Source organism: Procambarus clarkii, chromosome 22, assembly GCF_040958095.1.
Source record: "Procambarus clarkii isolate CNS0578487 chromosome 22, FALCON_Pclarkii_2.0, whole genome shotgun sequence".
Taxonomy (NCBI): domain Eukaryota; kingdom Metazoa; phylum Arthropoda; class Malacostraca; order Decapoda; family Cambaridae; genus Procambarus; species Procambarus clarkii.
In genome coordinates, this window is record NC_091171.1 from 31,731,356 (window position 1) to 31,755,280 (window position 23,925).

At 47.3% G+C, this 23,925-nt stretch overlaps 1 protein-coding gene across 1 annotated transcript in view; it reads left to right on the forward strand.

Annotated features, from left to right (window-relative positions):
- The window catches only part of LOC123758686 (transcription initiation factor IIA subunit 1), a 74,411-nt gene extending 50,730 nt beyond the window's left edge, over positions 1–23,681 (forward strand). The window contains 2 exon segments of the mRNA XM_069328807.1: positions 19,255–19,344; positions 23,424–23,681. Coding sequence (XP_069184908.1) covers positions 19,255–19,344; positions 23,424–23,531 — 198 coding nt within the window. The 3' untranslated portion in view covers positions 23,532–23,681.
- The last annotated feature ends 244 nt before the right edge of the window (positions 23,682–23,925 follow it).

Sequence of the window (23,925 nt, forward strand, 5' to 3'; positions counted from 1 at the left end):
TGGCAGGTTGGATAAAAAGAACCTTTCACACAAGATATGCTAAACCGATGATAATACTTTTCAAGTGCTCTCTAGAGTGGAGTACTGCTGCACAATGACAGCCCCTTTCAAAGCTGGAGAACTTGCAGAGATCCTTTTGCTGCTAGAATCCATTCGGTAAAACAACTAAACTACTGGGACCGACTAAAATGCCTAAATCTGTATTCTCATAAGTGCAGGCAGGAGAGAGACATAATAATTTACACGGGGAAATTGGTCCCAAACCTGCACACAAAAATAACATCACATAAAACCAGAAGGCATGGCAGGATGTGCAGAATACCCCCCATTGAAGAACATGTGCAATAGGTACTCTGAGAGAGAACTCTTATCAGAGTCAGAGGCCCGAGAATGTTCAACATACTTCCACTACCCATAAGGGGCATAACTGACCAACCCCTCACAGTGTTCAAGAGAGAGAGAGAGAACTTGATAAGCACCTCCAAACGATACCTGATCAACCAGGATGTGACTCATACGTCAGGCTGCGAGCAGCTGCATCCAACAGCCTGGTTGACCAGTCCAGCAACAAGGAGGCATGGTCGAGGATTGGGCCACGAGGACATTGAGCCCTGAAACCATCTCAAGGTAACCTCAAGGTAAGGTACTGCTTGAGGTGTAAATCAAACATTACCTCTCTCCACCCATTTTCGTGAATGATGGTTAAAAATGTGTGTGTTTGGTCATTTGATGCAGCTTTACATATTCTTATAATCATGACCCAAGTTATCCAGCTTTTGCTTTAATGAAGCTAATAATCTTAGGAAGTATTTTAGTAAATATAACTTGCATTTCAATGTACTGTACAGTGGTACCTTTGTTTACAATCCTATTCAGTTCCCAGAGATGCATCATACTGTAAAACAAAAATTCATAAATCAAAACAAATTTTCCCATAAGAAATAATGTAAATTGAATTAATCCGTTCCACACCCCAAAAAATTTTAACTTGAAAATACATCTTGTACAGAATACTACTTATATTTTTCATATACAAAAAACCAGGTATAAATATAAACCATAAATAAAATAAGTGAACATTTAACTGCACTTTACCTTAACTGGGGACTCTTGTTGGCGTATGGGAGACAGACAGGGAGGGAGGGAGGGAAGAGCGATGTTGGTGTATGGGGAGGATGAGGAGGAGGGAGGAGGTGGTGGTGAGACCGTCCCCTGCATGCCTTATTTTCCTTTCAAACATTTCACTGCCTCTGTTATGTGGCAGACAGAACCAGTCACTTAGTCACAAGTCAGTCAAACATTCACAGGCAGTCATAACCAAAGGCAGTCAAGCAGTCAGTTGTGGTAGCAACCGGTTAGGCATTTACAGTCATTCAGCCATTTACACACAATCAGGCTTTCACAGTCAGTAAACAACAAGAGTTTAATGTCAGGCGGTCTGCCTCCTGATCCACCAGCTGGTAGCAAGGAAGCCTTCTGTATTAATACAATCCAGATGGTGCTGAGAGGGTACAGCTTGTGGGGAGTCTGGTGAGGGGGATGGAGGTAGTGGGGAGGGTCCGGTGGTGGGATGGGGGTAGTGAGGAGGGTGCAGTGTGGGGGATGAAGGTAGTGGGGGAGGGTCCAGTGGCAGGATTGGGGTGTGGGGAGGTTGTGATGTGGGGGATGGAGGTTCACCCTCACCATCCATCCATCCATCCATCCAGTCCCCTCACCATCCATCCATCCAATCCCCCTCTACCATCCATCCACCCAGTCCCCTCACCATCCATCCATTCATCCAGTCCCCTCACCATCCATCCATTCATCCAGTCCCCTCACCATCCATCCATTCATCCAGTCCCCTCACCATCCATCCATTCATCCAGTCCCCTCACCATCCATCCATTCATCCAGTCCCCTCACCATCCATCCATTCATCCAGTCCCCTCACCATCCATCCATTCTTCCAGTCCCCTCACCATCCATCCATTCATCCAGTCCCCTCACCATCCATCCATTCATCCAGTCCCCTCACCATCCATCCATTCATCCAGTCCCCTCACCATCCATCCATTCATCCAGTCCCCTCACCATCCATCCATTCATCCAGTCCCCTCACCATCCATCCATTCATCCAGTCCCCTCACCATCCATCCATTCATCCAGTCCCCTCACCATCCATCCATTCATCCAGTCCCCTCACCATCCATCCATTCATCCAGTCCCCTCACCATCCATCCATTCATCCAGTCCCCTCACCATCCATCCATTCATCCAGTCCCCTCACCATCCATCCATTCATCCAGTCCCCTCACCATCCATCCATTCATCCAGTCCCCTCACCATCCATCCATTCATCCAGTCCCCTCACCATCCATCCATTCATCCAGTCCCCTCACCATCCATCCATTCATCCAGTCCCCTCACCATCCATCCATTCATCCAGTCCCCTCACCATCCATCCATTCATCCAGTCCCCTCACCATCCATCCATTCATCCAGTCCCCTCACCATCCATCCATTCATCCAGTCCCCTCACCATCCATCCATTCATCCAGTCCCCTCACCATCCATCCATTCATCCAGTCCCCTCACCATCCATCCATTCATCCAGTCCCCTCACCATCCATCCATCCATTCATCCAGTCCCCTCACCATCCATCCATCCATTCATCCAGTCCCCTCACCATCCATTCATCCAGTCCCCTCACCATCCATCCATCCATTCATCCAGTCCCCTCACCATCCATTCATCCAGTCCCCTCACCATCCATCCATCCAGTCCCCTCACCATCCATCCATCCAGTCCCCTCACCATCCATCCATCCAGTCCCCCTTTACCATCCATCCATTCATCCAGTCCCCTCACCATCCATCCATTCATCCAGTCCCCTCACCATCCATCCATTCATCCAGTCCCCTCACCATCCATCCATCCAGTCCCCTCACCATCCATCCATCCAGTTCCCCTTTACCATCCATCCATTAATCCATCCACCCAGTCCCCCCATCATCCATCCATCCAGTTCCCATCCAGGGGCGCCTGACAGCTGGGTGGACAGTGCTTTTGGATTCGTAGTCCTGAGGTTCTGGGTTCGATCCCCGGTGGAGTCGGAGACAAATGGGCAAAATGTTTCTTTCACCCTGTTGCCCCTGTTACCTAGCAGTAACTAGGTACCTGGCTGTTACACAACTGCTACGGGCTGCTTCCCGAGGGTAGAGGTCCGGTCCTCGGGCCACGGGGACACTAATGCCCCGAAATCATCTCCAGATAACCTCCTTCACCATCCATCCATCCAGTTCCCCTCTACCATCCATCCATTAATCCATCCAGTCCCCCCTCTACCATCCATCCATCAATCCATCCAGTCCCTCTCTACCATCCATCCAGTCCCCCTCTACCATCCATTCACCCAGTCCCCTCACCATCTATCCATCCAGTCCCCTCACCATCTATCCATCCAGTTCCCTCACCATCCATCCATCCTGTCCCCTCACCCCTCCATCCATCCAGTCGCCTCACCCCTCCATCCATCCAGTCGCCTCACCCCTCCATCCATCCAGTTGCCTCACCCCTCCATCCATCTAGTCGCCTCACCCCTCCATCCATCCAGTCGCCTCACCCCTCCATCCATCCAGTCGCCTCACCCCTCCATCCATCCAGTCGCCTCACCCCTCCATCCATCCAGTCCCCTCACCCCTTCATCCATCCAGTCCCCTCACCCCTCCATCCATCCTGTCCCTTCACCATCCATCCATCCTGTCTCCTCACCATCCATCCATCCATCCAGTCCCCCTCTTCCTGCCATCCATTCACCTAAGTCCCCTCACCATCCATCCATCCAGTCCCTTCACCATCCATCCATCCTGTTCCCTCACCATCCATCCATCCAGTTCCCTCACCATCCATCCATCCAGTTCCCTCACCATCCATCCATCCAGTTCCCTCACCATCCATCCATCCAGTTCCCTCACCATCCATCCATCCAGTTCCCTCACCATCCATCCATCCAGTTCCCTCACCATCCGTCCATCCCAGTCCCCTCACCATTCAGTCCATCCTAGTCCCCTCACCATTCATCCATCTAGTCCCCTCACCATCCATCCATCCATCCAGTCCCTCCATCTATCTACCCAGTCCATCCATTAAGTCACCCCACCAGCCATCCATCCATCCAATTCCCCCCTCCATCCATCCAATTCCCCCCTCCATCCATCCAATTCCCCCCTCCATCCATCCAATTCCCCCCTCCATCCATCCAATTCCCCCCTCCATCCATCCAATTCCCCCCTCCATCCATCCAGTTCCCCCCTCCATCCATCCAAGTTCCCCCCTCCATCCATCCAATTCCCTCCTTCCATCCAATTCCCCCCTCCATCCATCCATCCAATTTCCCCCTCCAGGTCGGAGCCGGTCGACCGAGCGGACAGCACACTGGGCTTGTGATCCTGTGTTCCCGGGTTCGATCCCGGGCGCCGGCGAGAAACAATGGGCAGAGTTTCTTTCATCCTATGCCCCTGTTACCTAGCAGTAAAATAGGTACCTGGGTGCTAGTCAGCTGTCACAGGCTGCTTCCTGGGGGTGGAAGCCTAGTCGAGGACTGGGCCGCGGGGACACTGAAGCCCCGAAATCATCTCAAGATAACCTCCATCCATCCAGTTTCCCCCTTCCATCCATCCAGTTCCCTCACCATCCATCTTGGTACCCATAGCATGATATATAATAAGTTTACTGTTCAGAAAACAAAACAGCAGAAAAACGATGAAATTCTTTGCAAAGAATTCAAGTGTGGTCGTCACTTGGCAGGAGACACTGGTAAACAACTGAGTGTGCCTCGGCCAGCACCACACACTCGCTCGACCCATACACGTATCAACAGACGTCGTATTGCAAGTAAAACGTCTGTGATGGTAAAAGTGACTAATAGAGCAGTGGCTATTAGAGCAGATGGAAGTGCCACACACATTAAACAAAAAAAGAAAAACAAAGTAAATAAAACTGCTAAATAGATCTCTTCACAGTGTGGTAGCTGTAGGATAAAGTACAAAGAATAAAAATGTAAATACTTTACTATGACAAAAAACCAGCGTTGAATGTAATGAAACGCCATTTTCTAGGTGAGAGCCGGTGGCTCCCCGGAGCTTTACCAGGCTGATATGCTAATGTCAGACTTTGGCATCAGTCATGTGTATGGAGTTCTAGGGCCTATCGGGGACCACGGCCAGAACCTGGCCCCCTCAGAGAGGCAAGGGGAGCAATGGCCTATAGAAACCCCCGTGTGGTTGGAAGTCTGCCATCGATTGGCCCCGACCCCCGTGTGGTCTATGTCTGCCATCGATTGGGTCAAGCATCCAGAAAGGTAAGCATTCCAAAACAAACCCCTATTCTGGTTAAAATTGCTACCAAAAGCCGAACTAGTGGATAGAACTCCCCAACAGAAAACAAGCAAACTAGTATGATGTTACATGTCACAGTGCTGCTGTCTGCACAGTTCCCCCCTCCCCGGGACGGGAAAGGGGGAGCCCCCAGACCTCTCATGCCAGCTATCCACCCATCAGTTCTGAGGCTGGATGTCAAAACATGGGAAAAACCGCTGACCGGAGGGAGGGAATGTTGCCAGGGAGGCTCTGGGTCTCGCCCAGAAAATGGGGTTTCATTACATTCAACGCTGGTTTTCTGGGGGGAGCCCCATTGGCTCCCCGGAGCTAACTACCCACAGAGGAAGGTCAAAGGGACGGAACTGGGAGGCGGACACCATGCACCCTTCAACGGAAGCGAGACAACCGGCAGCAAACGCCAATCCAAGGTGACACAGCCCCGAAAGGGCCTGGGAACAACACGAGATAACGAGCAGCAAGGCCCCTGTACGAACACCAAAAGATCCGTGCCCGAATGACAGCAAGGACACGCCGCCCAGATGGCAGCAAGCGCAAGCGAAGCCACAAACGTCACGGGTATGGGGAAAGAACACAGGCAGGCTAGCCCCAATAACACAGTGGACAAACTGGGACACCATCACCCGCGAACAGGGATGAACTGAACCGGATCAACTCAGAGCGCGGCACGCAAATAACAGCGGAGGGCTGCCACTGAACACACAACATGACACGCTCCCAGCCCAACCAACCAAGCACCAACAAACCAAGGACCCCTCCGGAACGCAGCAGCCCCATCTCGTGCCAGAAAAGATGGAGACGGTTGCCACCGAACAACCAAAATGCCAAGACCGAAGGAGCAGAAAACCCCTGTGGAGGAGAGCAAGGAAGCCCAGCGACCCGACCCCCAGAGGCAAATGCCAACAGGAAAAAGAGCCGACGAAAAACAAACTGGAACCGAAGGGGCACCACCAACCGAGAAGACGGAACACAGCTGACCAGAGACCAGGACGGTGCAAGCGGCGCACAAACAGGCCGGAAGGTGAAACAACTCACGAGACAGCTTACTAACGGTGCAGAAGCAACACCAAGACCGAAAGCAAGCCGAAGCAGCTCCGCCAGCGCCGCACGAAACAAGGCAACAGTATGTGGCAAGACAACGGCCCCCAACCCCCACCAGAAAAACCAAGCTGACGCTAACAACCGCAGCCACCTAAGAAGGGACAGGAGGAAAAGGAAGGACTTCTAAAAAACCCCATACTGCCACCAAGAAGAAGTGCGCAGGTGGGACACCAACAACGAAGCCACCAGACCACCAACCGGAGGCGAGACACGCGAGGCAGAACGTAATCAGCCCTGACAAGGCTCATCCAAGCCCAGGAAAAGGCGGAGCCGCGGGAAGATCTCGGGCGCGACCACCAAAGCCCAAGCCGGCACAAAGGAGATGGAACGTCTGCCAAACAGAAAGCTCCCCAATGCGAGAATGCCCGCCAGGAGATCAGAAACGACGCGTCCGACGCGAGGACATCGCAAGACCCTGAAAAACCAACAGGCAGGGCAAGCCAGGAAAACCGAAGAAGGCGCAAGGGTTGCCACCAGAACAGTACCTGAACCAAGGGGTACAAGCAACGAAAACAGACCAAGACTCATAAGCGCACCATATGACACAGGCTGAAGGAACACCCAAGAAGCCAAGGAATGCATGAAGAAAACCCCTACGGCAGAGGAGGGAACAAAGGGAACACACAAGGAAGGGAAGCGGCAGAAACCGATCCCCCCCCCATACAGCAGCAAGTGCAGGCAAAACCGAGCAACGGAGAGGCCAGGGGAGAGGCAGGACGAAAGAGCCAAAGGTCAAACCCCAGGAAACTCAACCAGGGGTGGACAATCAGGCGTGGACAGAACCCCACGCACATGGAAGGGCCAAGCCATGGACCCGAAGACCACGAAAATAACTGAAGCAAACCCCCATACACAAACCCCAGGCACAAAACAGCAGCAAAGTGCCACACCACAACCTGACAGGGTCAGTGGAGACATGACAGAACCCAGCAGGCCCAGGAACCTGCACACCAGGCGACCGACGGCGGAGATACCTGCTCGATACCTGCTTGATGGGGTTCTGGGAGTTCATTTACTCCTCAAGCCCGGTCCGAGGCTAGGCTTGACTTAAGAGGTTGGTCCACCAGGCTGTTGCTTGGAGCGGCCCACAGGCCCACATACCCACCACAGCCAGGATGGGCCGGAACCTTCATTAGAAAACAGACTAGTGGTCTCTTGAAGAGGTCCACGGATATACCGGCAATATGGCGTATGCTAGCAGGCAGGACGTTTAACAACCGCAGACCTCTGATGTTTATACAGTGTTCCCTGAATGTGCCTATGGCACCACTGCTCTCCACTGGTACTATACTGTATGTTCTTCCATATAGGCGGGACCAAAGAGCCATAGCTCAATCCCCGCAAGCACAACCAGGTGAACCCAACCAGGTGAAGACATAACCAGCACCACAACCCACACACCTCATAACACAAAAGAGGTGGGTCCCCTGAATGACTCTAGCATGGGTTGGACATGCCTATGAGTGGAATCTCTTGAGAATCGCAATGTCGCTTTTACTGGTGAACTTGGGAGGAGGTGGGAGATGTTATACAAGGTATGGCTATCATTTAGTGAACTTATTGGGGATGACTTAGGCAGTGAATTGATTAATAATGGATCACCCTAGACTGAAAGTGTTGTCATGGAATGTTAATGGTTTAAGAAACAGGGTTACAGATGTTCATTGTTATGTGATGGGAAATGATATTGATGTTGTAGCTCTCCAGGAGACAGGGGATAGGAATGAAGGCTTATTGAAATTAAATGGTTATAAAGGGTTTCATCTCTTCGCCGCAAATAACATCAGAGGCACGTCGATTTATGTAAAGAACTCCATACCAGCAGAGTTAGTAGAACTGCCATCAAAAACGCAAGGTATAGAGAGTGTCTGTGTTAAATTATCATTAAGGGAAGGGGAATTTATTGTAGTTAATTTGTATGTATCCAGGAACTGCTTCGACGCTAACTATCTACCTGACTGCATTTATACTAATCCTTCACTGGTCATTGGGGACCTTAATGCTCGGCACACAAACCTTGGGACAGTGGGTAGGATTAATACTAATGGGGTCAAGTGGTTACAGTTTCTACAAGATCATCCAGATACCTGTCTCTTGGGAAACAATGAACCAACTCACATCAGGGGAGGACGGCTTGACTATGCCTGCATTCTAAACTCTCAGGGGATTATGGGGGAGGCTCGGGTTGTTCGGGAACTACTTAGTGACCACTTTGCCTTGAACGTTGAATTACCACTGGGGAAAAAACAAGTCCACTTTCAAAGGAAAAGGCTAAATATTAATAAAGATATGAAAAATTATTTTATTCAAAATATGGGAGATTGGTATCAACAATACACGCCGCTCTGCGTTGATAGTTTTTACGAGGACATGGTTGAGAACATAGAGAAATTAGTACAGAGGGAAAATAATGGGGGCAGGGGAAGCAAGACGCATGGACCTAAGAAATTTAAATATTCCAATGATCAGCAAGTCAAGGGGTGGGAGAGAATGCTACGGAGTGCACATAAAGAATGGTTAAAAAATGGAATGAGGGATGAAGAGAAAAATACAATGTTGGAAGTGGCTAGGGAATGCAGTCAGGTGAGGAAGGAGGCGCAGGACAGATACTGGCAAGACTTTGCTCAGTCCATTGGTAATACTAAGAACCTTAGACATATGGAGAGCAGTAAATAAAGTCAGGGGTTGTAAGACCAAATTCATTGCTCACTCAGATCCAGGGAAGGTTGCTAATGAGTTAGTAGATAAATGGGCTAGTGCTGCTGGTATGGAGTCCTTACCTGCAGACACGAGAGTCACCATTGAGTCATGGGAAAATATTAGCAATGGAATAACTTTGTGCCTTAAATACAAGATCTATAGCGTGCACTGAGATAACTCACGATGAGCTACTGGATGCTATAAAAAGTGGCAGCTCTACTGCTCCCGGGAAAGATGGAGTAACGTATGACATTCTTAATTAATTATTTAGCCGGTATGAAACCTAGTCCCTTACTTGATTTGTTTAATATGAGTTATAGAGAGGGAAAGTTACCAAGAAAATGGAAAGAGGCTGTCATCATTCCTATCCCTAAGTCAAACGGAGGCTTCAGACCTGTCTCCTTAATATCCTGCTTTTGTAAAATGATGGAAAGGATTTTGTTAAATAGGCTACTCTACCTTGTAGGTGATAACATGTCCAGTAGTCTCTTTGGTTTTATCAAAGGCAAAAGTACTGCGGATTGTCTCTTAAAGTGTTTGTCTAATATGGATGACAATTGTAGAGTTTTTGTTGATCTACAAGGAGCATTTGATGAAGCCAATGGGGAAGTAATCTTATACGAATTAGCCAATCTGGGAATAACAGGGAGATTGCTACACTGGATAAGGGATTATCTACAAGGCAGAAAAGGTCAGGTGTATTACCAGGGATACATGTCTGAGGAACGGAGGTTTCAGTTAGGTACCCCACAAGGGGAGTATTAAGTCCCACCTTATTCAATGTATTAATGAACAGATTAGCATCAGAGATGTATCCTCCAGGGGTCACGACGATCATATATGCTGATGACATTCTTATACAAGGCACTTCCAGGAACAAAATTCAAACTGCTCTTAACACTTTCTGCGGATGAGGACTCCTCCCGGCGTCCTGTTTCGCCTACCCGCTCCCGCATGGTGGACATAAATTTATGTCCTCTTTTAAAATATTTGTATAAAATTCAATTTTTATCCGATTTACTTTGGGTTTGTTTCAAACTGCGCGCCATGAGGCTCTCTTTCTCACCAATAGGCTGCATGGTACAATAAGTTCATGAAAGGTTCACAAACATAACAAAAGTAAAAACATTTTGTGTGTGTTTGACTCTCACTGATATGTTCCAGCGTTGTTTTATATTTGGCGCTATTCTATCTTACGCTTTGTTGATCTTTTTTACCTACGGGCTCATAGAACATTCTATTGCGAACACATTGACACAAAAATGAATGACATACATAGAATAATAATGTCATGAGAGTGAAATAAGTATAAACTTTCAAAGTGCCGTGCGTCGTCCCGTCACCGATACCGGGTAACAATTTCACCACTTCCCACACTCTTGCGGGCGGGCCGCAATCATTATTCTACGCTTATATTCATATCACCGTGTTGGGAATTTCATTGCGAGTCCATTGATACCAAAATTAACGCTGTAGGACAAGTGTGGAGGTGATAACAATCCTAAGAGTAAAAACATTTTGTTGCTGTTGGGCGCTCACGGCGAGTCATCTTCGTAGTTATTTATTTGGTGCTGGTATCCCTATACGTTTCGTGACTTTTTTTACTGATGTTCTTCTAGAGAATTTTATTGCGAACACGTTGGTACCAAAATGAAATACGTAGCTCGAGAACTAAGGTCAGGAGAGTAAAAAGAGTATACACATTTTTGTTTTTACGCTTACGCGGCAAAACGCCGTGAGCACATACCGCTTTTTTTTTTACCTTCGCCGGGAGGCTGAAAGTGTTAATTAACATACTTGGTACAACCTGTCACAAGTTAGGCTTAGTTATAAATGCAGATAAAACCAAATATGAGTATAGGAAACGAAGAAATATAACACTTACTCTAAATGGTATGGAACTGAGCCGTGTTCAGTTCCATAGTACAAGTATCTGGGCATGTATGTTGGATACACATGTGAGAGTAAAAATGCTGAAATAAATCATATTAGCACCTTATGTAAAGCCCGTCTGCATCCTCTAAAAGCACTGGCTTTTTCTGGTAAAGGTGTTGGGGTACCTATCTTGCGGATGTTATACATAAGCACTGTTCGGTCCCTGATAGACTACGCAGCACCCGTTTTGTCTTACACAGGCCAAGGCAGAATTCAAAAAATAGAGCTGATGCAGAACGAGGCTATGAGGATTATTCTTGGATGTCAAAGAAATGCAATGATTGAAATAATGAGAATGGAATTAAATTTACAGAGTGTGTGATAGAGTCCGTGACATTAACACTAGAGCATCTATTCGTTTCATGCGGAGAAAAGGTGGGGATAAGCTGTTTGAGAGCGTTCAGACCTGCTTGAGTGACGTACACACTTCCAGGAAATTGAGGGAGACACGCTACACGAGGGGATTAGCTCATAACCTCAGGGAATACGACGTACTTGACTGCTGTAAACCCTCTCGACAGTGTAATATGTCTGCTCCCTGGAAAGTACAGAAAATAGACGTCGAAATTGTACCCCTCAAGGTGAAAAAGATTCATCATGAACCGGGACAATTACGGTGTTTGTATGGAAGCATGATATCTCGGTTACCAAGAGGCAACAGTTTACATGTATATTGCGCCGGGTCGGTGGCGGAGGATGGCAGGGCAGGGTGTGGTGTCCTAATAAGGGAATATACGGAGTTTGGGACTGTGGACAGGATAATTGAACTCCGGCTTAGTAATTATATATCATCCACACAAGCTGAACTGCAGGCCATTCTGGCGTGTTTGGAGGAAGTACGTCATGACGACAAAAATGTTTTTGTATTTGTCGATAGCCGAGGAGCACTGGAGTCCTTAAACAGTCGAAACCCAGTCTTCATGTCTATAGTTGAGGATTGTAAGAGAAGAATAACTGAGATACAGCTGAAAGGTCATAGTGTGAAATTCATGTGGATTCCATCTCTTGTTGGAATAGTGCTCAACGAGGTGGCGGATGACTTGGCCAAACGTGCCACATCAAAACCACAAGTTGACATTGAATGTGAATTCACAATGAGACAAATAAGAAGCAAAATCAGAAATATTCAGGCACAGGCAGGAGTGGAGAGGAGAGAGATAATGTATGAGAGAAGTCAAACCATGCAACACTACATGTATGCGAGTCAAAACACCCATTTCACTTATGGTAAAAGGAGAAATGCTTGGAGTGACTCTGTGTACATGCGGCTCAGGCTTGGGTACAAATATTACTGGGAATATGGGATAGGTGTTCATGATGATGACACGAAGTGTAAACTATGTGGTATGTTAAGGTCTGACACCCTTGCCCATTATGTTCTTGATTGTCCGTTGATTAATGTATATAGAAACACTGAGATAAGGACTGTTCCTGAGCAAATAGCCTGGATATGTCACAAAGGAAAGGTTGATGATATTCTTGAGAGAGATAAGAATTTTGCATCAAGACTGTAATATTTTGTTGAATTATCTGCATGTCTCTATGTATGTACTAACACGTTGTACTGAACGGGGTGAGAATAGCTTGAGCTACCTCATCCCTTTGTGTGTATTTTACCTCAATAAACTTATTTCAATTTCAATGAGTGGGACTGGAAGGGTTGAAAAGGGACAGTCACCGGTGTGCCAATGGTCTCATTCGTACATAAATATACCTAAATAAAGACAGGTATGTAAACATTTCCGCATCCAGCGCCCTGGCCTGAAAGACGCCAGACCGCAGAAACTCGCCTGTCGAATGGAGGCACGAACGTGACACAAGCCAACAGTGCCAAGAAGATCCTGGGAGCACCGCCAGGTGAAGAAACCAGAGCCGGACAAGCAGGAGAGCAGGGTAGAGGGGAAGGAGGAGGCCCACACCCATGACACAGAGAAAACCTCAGCGTCCTCCCCACAGCTGTAATCCAGGACACCCCCGGAGTGATGGGGCACATACCGGAGAAGGGAGAAGAGTGAGAGGCGAAGCACCCGAGAAAAAAGGGAACAAAACACCAGCACTGAAACACACCAGCCCAGCTAAAAACAAACTCCCACGGCGCATGCGCAGGACACGCTGGCCGAACCACACAACCCGCTCTGCGGGAAGGCGCCAACCAGGACTACTCCACAAGAAAAGTAGCTAAACAGAACACAACCCTAGGGAACCGCTAATTAGAAAAAAACAACCCATCACACGGGACAGGAGCCAAAAGAGAAAGCAGCGACAAAATAACCGGCCAACAAAGCGAAAATGGAGCCCAATGGGAACTCAACTGGGCCACGAGTAGCCCAACGGGGCTACAAGTAGCCCAATACGGCGACCCGGACTAGGAGCCGACAGACGATCCAGTAATACGGGAAGTAGCGAAAACCTTCCCGAACCCTCGAGAACACAGAAGCAAACACCAGTCCCGAAGGCACACAAAGGCACAGTCACAGCCGAGACCAAAAGTCACATAGAACCCCAAGAACGGGGAAACATGACGAAGATACCCTGTCCCAAAAAAGGGTGGAGCAACGGAGAAGAGTTCCCACCTACAGGACGGAACCAGCCAACTCAAAGGACAAAGAACCGAACTCAGGAAGGGGCCAATGCCCAACAACGCATACGGCGAGGGGGGAAGGGAAAACCCCACTCCGCATAACCGCAAGCCCCGCCTAGAGGGGAGAAAAAAAACCTGCGGGGTCCTACGGGGCCTAGGCCCCCCCAAGCCCCCCAAAGCCCCGGCCGTACCATAAAACCGGGGCAGCCTCGAAAATACTAAGCAAGGGAGCCCACTGGCAGACTCTTAAAAGACGGCTGGAGGAACAGGCTCGAATGCCCCTGTCACTACCCCGGAAGGGGAATTCCCCGACACCACCCAAGTCTCAAAACCATCGAACCCTGCCCCGAACCTAGAAACGGTAAGGAACCGGATAGAGGCAGGAAGGAGTGATTCAGGGGAAAGACAAGGGGGTGTGGAAGGAACAGAAGCAACCAACACCCCCAAGTCCCAACACGAACCAAAACAGGGCAGCCTCGGGGCTCCCAGGGAGCAAACAAACGAGAGCGTTGCCACCACCAAGGCTCAACGTGCAATGCCCCTGCTGCCTGCACCCGCTTAGTCAGCACACAACTGGGTAACCGAGCTACAATGAGGAACAAAACTCGCAGGACTCCGGGTCGAAGGTGTCACCGACCCCACAGGCAGCAGGCAGAGGCAAAAGAGTCACCCTGAGACAAGGGGTGAGAGCAACCCTCAAACTCACTGGAAGCGAGGGGGGGGGGGGACTCCGGGGTCACATCCATCAGACCCGCGCACCCCCAGGGGTTTCCCAGGGTCCTGAGCGTTTACTATAATAGGACTCGCGCTCAGGTAATCCCAGGCAGGGTACTGCTAACCGGCGCCCAAAACTACCAAACAAATTTCTAAGAACTGAACCCCTGGGACGTGTACACTCGTAGGACCTAGCAGGGGGAACCACCAGAATAATACTCAGATCACAAAGGACACAGAGGGCAAAAATGAAGGCAGACCCCCCCACCAGGTAGATAAACAAAAATAAAAAGAAAACCCCACAAGAGGACAGCATACCCAAGCGGAGCAGAGCCGGCCGCCATATAGGTGAAAACAGGCTGCGCAGCACCCTGCGCCTCACCAGTGTAAAACTGCCCCTTACCCTAAGGCGAACAAGGGAGACAGAACACCCAAGCACACAAAGATCGGCCGAAAACCAAGCAGTAAACGGCCTAGCAGGGGCAGAACCCAAGGAACTTGTGGAAGGTGGCCCCAAGCCCCAAGGGTAGTACTTACAGGGCATCTAGGGAAGGGAACCCGGAACCCTAGGCGCATGCAGGCTGAGTACTGGAGACTCGCTCCAGGCTCACGCACCACCTAGAAGACAGACACCACTCTCTAGATACAGTGCTGAAACAACTAATGGAGCCGGAGCACACAACCGGTGCCTATAGCATCAGCCGAAGAACTGATGGGTGGATATCAGCCTGGTATCCACCCATCCTGGTATCCACCCGTCTGCTCTGGGGAGCAGACGGGGCTCCCCCCAGAAAATAACTTTAACAATTTACATGAAATAAAAATAGTTCCTCTATGACTTGGCTTAATAATACAGTGCAAAAATGAAAAGCAAACAAAAAAATTAACGTTACGTTAAAGATCAAAATAATTGGTGCTGGAATGCTTTGTACAATACTGCATAAATCTACCACCACATAGGGTAGTGTGAGAGCAGATGTAGGTAGGTTCAGCACTGGAGAGTATTCTGCCGTGAAGTGGCTGGTGGGCTCCTTATATACACGGGTGAGGCCGTGTAGATGGCGCTGGTGTGCCGATAATTGGAAGCCGGCAGGAGCAAACGAGCAATGTGCTTGTTGACCAGCGAGTGGGGTGACTCCCAGACGCCAGGTGTGCTGGTCTGACGGTTACTGGTAGAGGTAGGGTGGTGGAATCTTGTCTAGATGTATAGTTGTTGTTGCTCTTGCTGTTAATTAGTTATTCTTGAACATGCAGACATGTTGTTGTTGAATAGGTGATGAAGGAATAGGCTCAATCTCCTTTCCTAGGGCTATTTTTGTGACACATCATACACCAATTCAAATTCTACAATGAATTTGATGTCGTACTGTATACTAAAAAAATTCGTACTCTAGGGCAGTCGTACACCAAGATACCACTATACTTTAAATAATAAAATTTCATGCAAAAATGTTTGTAATAAAATTAGTCTTCTATATTTAGTATTGATGATTGAAGACAAGTTAAGACAACAATACAGAAATACACCAAGATGAGAGTAAAGTTTATTTATAAATCAATTTTGGCCTATATAGCACATTATTATATAACTCTACTCTCATCTTGATGTTTGTGAACATAAATTTTGGAAGAATTTGGTAAACAAACAATAAAATCCAAGTGTAAAGCATGATCCTTTGTCCCCTGATTGTTTACTTTGTGTCCTTGAATCTGAACTTTTCCCTTAATGTTTGTACAAAGAAATTACATTGTCACTTCATAATGTTATGTACAAGGCACGTGCTTTGGAGTACCCAGTGTGCAGGTTCAAACCCTTCTTGTGGCTTCTACTGATGTTCTCCGAATGCTTAATTTTGTCCCATTTTCTTTAACTTTGTTCCCCTGATCCTTTAATTTGTCCATTATGCCTTAATTTTGTCCCATTGATTCTTAACTTTGTTCTCTGATCCTTATATTTGTCCTACTGATACAGTGGAACCTCGGTGTACGATTGGCCTTGAGTACCAGTACAATATTTTTCGGTGTACAACGTCAATTCCCTCGTAAAATCTGCCCCGGTGTACGGCGTTTGCTCCGGAGTAAGAAGTGCTTGTTCAATATCCACTCGATTTAATTAATGACCCAAATGAGGCTCTACCCAAGTCATTAAATTCTGGGCTCTGCTATTATCCAGTGGGTTTAAAAATGTCACTTAACTTTTCGGTCATATTTGGGAGGGCAACAGGATGGATAGTGAGGGGACTGGAGGTATGGATAGTAGGGGGGGGGAGGACTGGATGGATGTATGGTGGGAGGAACTGGGTGGATGGATGGATGGTGTGGGGATTGGATGGATGGTGGGGAAGAACTGGATTGATGGATGGGGGAGAACTGGATGGATGGATGATGGGGGGGGAACTGGATGGATGGATGATGGGGGGAAACTGGATGGATGGATGGGGGGGGATCTGGAGGGATGGATGGTGGGGGGGACTGAATGGATGGATGAATGGTGGGAGAACTGAATGGATGGATAGGGGGGAACTAGAAGGATGGAGGGTGGGGGGAACTAGAAGGATGGAGGGTGGGATGGATGGTGAGATTCGTCAGGGGTTCAGGGACTGGCTAGGTTTTGTTGTGGGGCATCAGGCTTTTGACCATGTTGTAGCTCAGTCGATTAAGCCAGCATTTGGGATGCTCTCAGATGCATGTTCGAGTCCTCGTCACGGCCCTTGTGGATTTGTTCACCAGGCCTACTGCTTTCGTTGCCTTCCATTCAGTTTGAATCTGGCACCTCGCGTGTTCACACACCTTACCTGGGTCGTGGTGGCCTGTTTGCGTCTGTGGTTCGGGTGTTGGCCTACCTCAACGACTGGCTGGTGTGATCTCCCAGCCAGTGTCTGCTCGCTAGGGATTTGGTTCTTTCCCAGCTCACCGGATTTGGGTTCCTGGTGAACTGGAGGAAGTTCCATCTGGGTCCCTCTCAGGTTCGGTCTTGGCTGGGTATAGTGTGGGACTCTCGGACCACTTCTGTGTGTCTCCCTCTGGCAGCTCTGCTGTGGCTGCAGTCCCGCCTTTGCTTGTTTCTGGGGGGGAGGGGCTCCAAGGTCACAAGGTGGTTGCTTGAGGATTTGTTCTGGAGTGAATTTTGCCGTGATGGTCTACCTGCCGAGTCGGGTTTGGCTTCGCCGGCTGTTCTGCTTCCTTTGGGGATGTCCCTTCTACCTCTTTCGCAATCGTTGGGTTTGGCCACTGGGTGCCTTATGTTGGCTGCTGCGTTGCCAGCTTCCTCTTCAGGTTTTTCGGGGTTCAGTGCCTTGGCGCCTACCCGATCCCTTGCTCGATGTGTTCAGGGATGCATCGTCTCTTGTCTGGGGTTTTGTGACCAGTGCTCACCAGGCTGGCCGGGTCTGTCCATCCATCGGGCACACAGCACGGTGCAGAGTTCGCGGCAGTGTGAATGTTGCTTCAGTGGGTTCGGGTCGCTTGCGGATCGACGCTCCAGTTCCATTTGGACTGCTCCCTGGTGGTTCATTGCCTGAACTGCAGGGGTTCGATGAATTCGGGGTGGTTCCGCAAGTTGTCTTTTGCATTGTTTCACCTTCGGCCTGCTCATGCGCTGCGTGAGCCGTCCTGGTCGTTGGACCGGGTGCTCTCTTTTCTATCTTCTCCTCGATTTGTTATGGCTCCTTCAGTTCAAGATTGTTTTGCAAAGGCTCTTTTTTTTTTTTTTTTCCTGTTGGCATTGGCCTCTGGGGGTCGGGTTGGAGAGCTTCGTGCTCTTCTCCGGCACGGGTTTCTTCTCTTTTGGTCCTGGTGATAGGTTTGTTTGTTTGCAGCCGTCTCTTTTCTGACAAAGAATGAGACTGCTTCTTTCCAGATGGGGTCCTTGGGTTTTTAATGCTTGGTTGGTTCGGCTGGGGGTGCATTATGTGTTGTGTCCATTTGTGGCGCTTCTCCGTTACCTGCGCACCACGGCTTCGGTAGCCAGGGACGCACTTTGGGTTAATCCGGTTTCCCTTCTACCCTGTTCCAGTGGTTCTAGTCTCCCAGGTCGTCCACAGGACTGTGTCATCCAGCCAGTCTGTGGTCTATCTTGTGCTAGTGGCCTGACAGCTGAGTGGACAGCACTCGGGATTAGTAGTCCTGAGGTTCCAGGTTCGATCCCCGATTGAGGCCGAAGCAAATGGGCAGAGTTTCTTTCATGCTGATGCCCTTGTTCACCTAACAGTAAATAGGTACCTGGGAGTTAGACAGCTGCTACGGGCTTCTTCCTGGGGGTGTGTAACAAAAATGAGGCCTGGTCAAGGACTGGGCCACGGGGACGCTAAGCCTAGAAATCATCTCACAATAATTATGACATTCGTAAGTTTGCTGCGTTGGCTGCTGTAACACAGCCCACGATTTACAAAATAAGAAGCCAACCTGTCTATAATTCTACCAGACAATTAACACTCCTTAAACCAAGCCTGTCTAAAAAAAACTAATTTAAACAACTATTCTCCTAACATATGTTCACACAACATTCATAGTTTATCACAATAAAATAATGTACATGCATAATTAATGGGTCCCGACATCATCTATATAAACAAATGCCATATGATCCTTGGTCCCTTCTGCCACAATGCAACAATGGGGCCAGGGTTGTAACAAGGTCAGTCAATCAGGACACAGTAAGGTCTAATCACTCTCTTGATTGGAAGCAGCATGGGGTGCCTCCTTCAACTTGTGATTACAGTGCACAGGAGGTAAGGCTTACCTCCTGTGTTTCACAGATGGAATTGTGGCATCAGTGAAAAATACTTTGTTTGAACATCTCTACCAGATTCTGAATGAAGGTTTCATAGAATATTGTCTTTCAGGAGCCCCTCAACAGTGATGATGATGTTAGCGAGGACGACACTTCGGACATGTTTGATACTGACAATGTAGTTGTGTGCCAGTATGACAAGGTAAGCTATGTTGGATTTTACCGTGAAGTGTTTCCGTGGCTTAGCGTCCCCTGTGGCCCGGTCGTCGACCAGGCTTCCTCGTTGCTGGACTGGTCAACCAGGCTGTTTGACGCAGCTGCTCACAGCCTGACGTATGAATCACAGCCTAGTTGATGAGGTATCCTTTGGAGGTGCTTATCCAGTTCTCTCTTGAACACTATTCATGTTGCATGATTAGATTATGTAAATTAGGTATTAGGTCTACCATTCTTGTTAATTTTAGGCCAAAAAATCAGACTGGTTGACATACCCATAGACAGTATGCCTATGCACTCTGCACCAAGCCCAGACTCCTGGAATTCTATATTCAATGAGAATTGCAAAAAAATCAGTCACAAGCCCTAAACATCTTTTGGACAGGAACCTATATACTGGTGTTATTCCTGACACCCTTAAAAAAAGGGAAGATAGTGCCACTTCACAGAGATAGTAAATCTGATGCAAAAAATTATAGACCAATAGCTCTAACATCACACATCATAAAAATCTCTGAAAGAGTGTTAAGAAGTAAGATGAAAAAACGCGTGGAATTGGAGTGTCTACATAGCCCTGGACAACATGGGTTCAGAACAGGGTGCTCCTGCCTCTCATAATTGCTAGACCATTATTGCATAATCGTAGTACCACTCTCTTTGCCTCTTTTCGGCAATACAAAGGTGTACCCCAAGGTTGTGTTCTGAGTACTGCTCTTTTCCTTGTTGCCCACAATGATGATCTTTCCTCCCTTCCCTCTAGCATTTCCTCATCGATCTATGTTGACGATCTTACCCTCTGCTGTCAAGGTGATGACTCGCCTTTCCTCCAATGGTGGCTTCAACTTGCAATTGATGTTGTGTTGTCATGGGCCACCAATCATGGCTTCAGTTTCTCAAAATTTAAGACTAATGCTATGACCTTTACTCGGAAGCAGGTCATTCTTAGATCCCCCTGTCACTTTATGGTAATCTTCTTTTGTATAAGGATGCTGCTAAACTTCTGGGGCTAATTTTTGACACTCACTTATCCTGGTCACCCTATATCTCCTACCTCAGAGTTGAAGGCTCTAAGGCCTTTAACTTAAGGTCTTGTCCCATAGTTCCAGATGAGCTGATAAGCACACACTCTTCTCTTTACATTCCTCTCTCATGCTGTCTAAACTCGATTATGGCTGTCCTGCTTACTTATCTGCCTCTCCTTCAACTCATCATCTTGATGCTCTTCACAATACTGGGCTATGCCTCGGCTCTGGTGCTTTTCGTTCGACTCCTACCCAGAGCCTGTATGTTGAAACCCGCATCCTGTCTCTACAGGATCACCGTGATCACTACTGTCTTCACTACTTTGCGAGGTCCCTTCAACACCCTCACTCTCACTTATGCCGTACTTTGACCATTATCCCTCCTGTGGGCCCTGTTTCCTTTCACCACCTTCCTCTTTCTGTGTGATTGTCTCGTTTGCAAGGTTCTCTGTGTTACCAAGGTTTCTCCTCGTGACGTTACATCCTTGCCCCCATGGAGGGTCCCTCTTCCAAAGTTTTGTAGAACCTTGACCCACAAGACTAAAGCTTTTACCCCTCCTAAACACCTTTTTCTTGCTCACTTTTCTTCACATTCCTGCTCCATCTACGTCTTCACAGATGGGTCTTAGTCTGCCAACGGTGTAGGCTACTCCGTTGTACTGTATTTCATTACTCTTCCTATATGTGTCACGTACCTCCGGAGGCTCATATCAAATATAGACAAAAACACAAGTCACAGCTTCGTGTCATCCTTTGCAGATGATACAAAAGTCAGCATGAAAATTACCTCTGCTGAAGACATTGATAAACTACATACAGATATTAACAAAGTTTTCGATTGGGCAGCAGAAAATAACATGATGTTTTACGGTGATAAATTCCAGGTACTGTACTCAGATACGGCAAAAATGAGGATCTTAAACATAATACAGGGTACAAAACACAATCGAATCTGCCCATAGTAGGAAAACAGCATGTCAAGGATTTGGGAATGATGATATCCGACGACCTAACATTTAGGGAGCATAACCAAACAAGTATTGTGTCAGTCAGAAAAATGATAGGATGGATTACGAGAACCTTCAAGTCCAGAGATCCCATCACAATGGTTGTACTCTTCAAATCACTTGTGTTGTCCCGTCTTGAGTACTGCTCAGTACTCACTTCCTCCTTCAGAGCAGGAGAGATTACTGAAATAGAGGGAATACAGAGAACATATACGGCACGCATAGACGAGATAAAGCACTTAAATTATTGGGATCGTCCCAAAGCTCTCCAAATGTACTCAATAGAAAGGAGATGAGAGAGATACCAAATAATATACACATGGAAAATACTGGAGGGACAGGTCCCAAATCTGCACAGTAAAATAACCACATACTGGAGTGAACAACATGGAAGAAAATGCAGAATAGAACCAGTGAAGAGCAGAGGTGCCATAGGCACAATCAGAGAACACTGTATGAACATCAGAGGTTCAATGCGGGCCGCTCCAAGCAACAGCCTGGTGGACCGAAACTCTCACAAGTCAAGTCTGGCCTCGGGCCGGGCTTGGGGAGTAGAAGAACTCCCAGAACCCCATCAACCAGGTATCAACCAGACTAGCATCTTCATGGCAGAACTTTATTCAATTTTGTTTGGTCTTCATCAACTGCAGTTCTTACGGTCATTCTTCCTCTGTTGTTGTAGTTGACACTTAGTGTCCTCATGGCATCTGGAGTCCTTTAATCCTGTCCATCCTGTGGTTGTCAGAATTCAATATTGACTGTTTCTTATCTCCAGCAGATTTAAGACAGTCAAGTTTAATGGTTTTCCAGCCATATTTGTGTTTCCTGCAATGAGCATGTGGATGCTGCAGTGAAAAGAGGCTATTCGCACTTGTCCCATTTCCCACGAAGGTGTTCCTTATTTCGGCATCTACCCAGTTACTCATTCCTCAAACCGTGCTCGTTGGTCGTTTGTTAGTGGTAACAAGCTGCGTCCTCTTAAAGGTAGCGTGTTCCTAATGGCCTTCCTCCTACCACCTTAAGTGGAGGTAGAAAATGACTCTGGCGAGGTTGTGTTGCCCATTCCTATTTAACTCTTATCACCGGCGACACGCGCGCACTGCAGACTTTGACGTCATGGGGTCAATGGTGCGGGCGAGCGTGCGGCGACACCTAAATGTGTATACTCGTTTCAGTTTTTTCACCTTAATTCTTGTGCTATGTCGTTCGTTTTGGTATCATTGTGTTCGCAATGAAATTCCCTGCAGATGTATATGCATGTAATGTTCAAAAGCCTGGCGAGACTCCCCACAGCAAAGCCTAACGTCGGAAGAGTTACCTGTGAGCGCACAAAATCAGTAAAATGTGTGTACTCGTTTCAGTTTTCTCATCTTAATTCTCGTGCTACATCGTTCGTTTTGGTATCAATGTAGTTCGCAATTAACACTTTCGCCCAGGGGTGGCGCCGGACAGCGTCACCAAGTTTTCTCTTGTTTCCGCATGGGTGACACCGGCTGGAGTCTCGAGAAAAAATATTTGTATAAATTCCAATTTCTATCCGATCTACTTGGGGATAGTTTACAAATTTTCGCCATGAAATTTACGTTTTCCCTACTAGCCGAAGAGCTTACTTGATAGAACGGCATGGCAGTGAATCATCGTGGCAAAACAATTGTATTATTGACACGACAAGTATAATCGACGTAGTTTTTATATTTGTTGCCGGTCGAACGCATCCTTATGTGACGTTTTATACATATGTTCTTCTAGAACATTCTATTGCGAACACATTGGTACAAAAATGAAATACGTACATCGAAAAATAATGTCAGGACAGTGAATTGAATATACACTTTTCAATGTGTATATTCCAATCTCCATCTTCCACTCTGAATCTATTATACTATCTGTACTCATTTCAGCACAAAGTTAACATTGCACCCTCTGTGCTGCTCCTACTATTCTGTTCATATCCTAAAATATGTTGGCCAAGGATACCTTTCTAAAATACCCTTGTACTATTAAAACTTACCTAGTTGACATTGTTTTATTTGCAGATCACTCGAGTGAGGAATAAGTGGAAGTTCACCTTAAAAGATGGCATCATGAACCTGAGAGGGAAAGATTATGTCTTTCAAAAGGCGACGGGGGAGGGCGAGTGGTAAAGTTGGAATTCCACAAAGCTTTTGATTTTAGTCCCTTACTGGAAGAATTCAGGTGAAAGTCTGGGCACCAATATAGTGGCTTGAAAGACACAGACATATAAAGCTATGGTGCCTTTTTTCCTGCACCTATGGAAACTTAGTGCTGTTATTACAAAATTATGATTTTATATACTTTGTGTGTGTGTGTGTGTGTGTATATATATATATATATATATATATATATATATATATATATATATATATATATATATATATATATATATATATATATATATATATATATATATATATATATATATATATATATATATATATATATATATGTCGTACCTAGTAGCCAGAACGCACTTCTCAGCCTACTATGCAAGGCCCAGTTTGCCTAATAAGCCAAGTT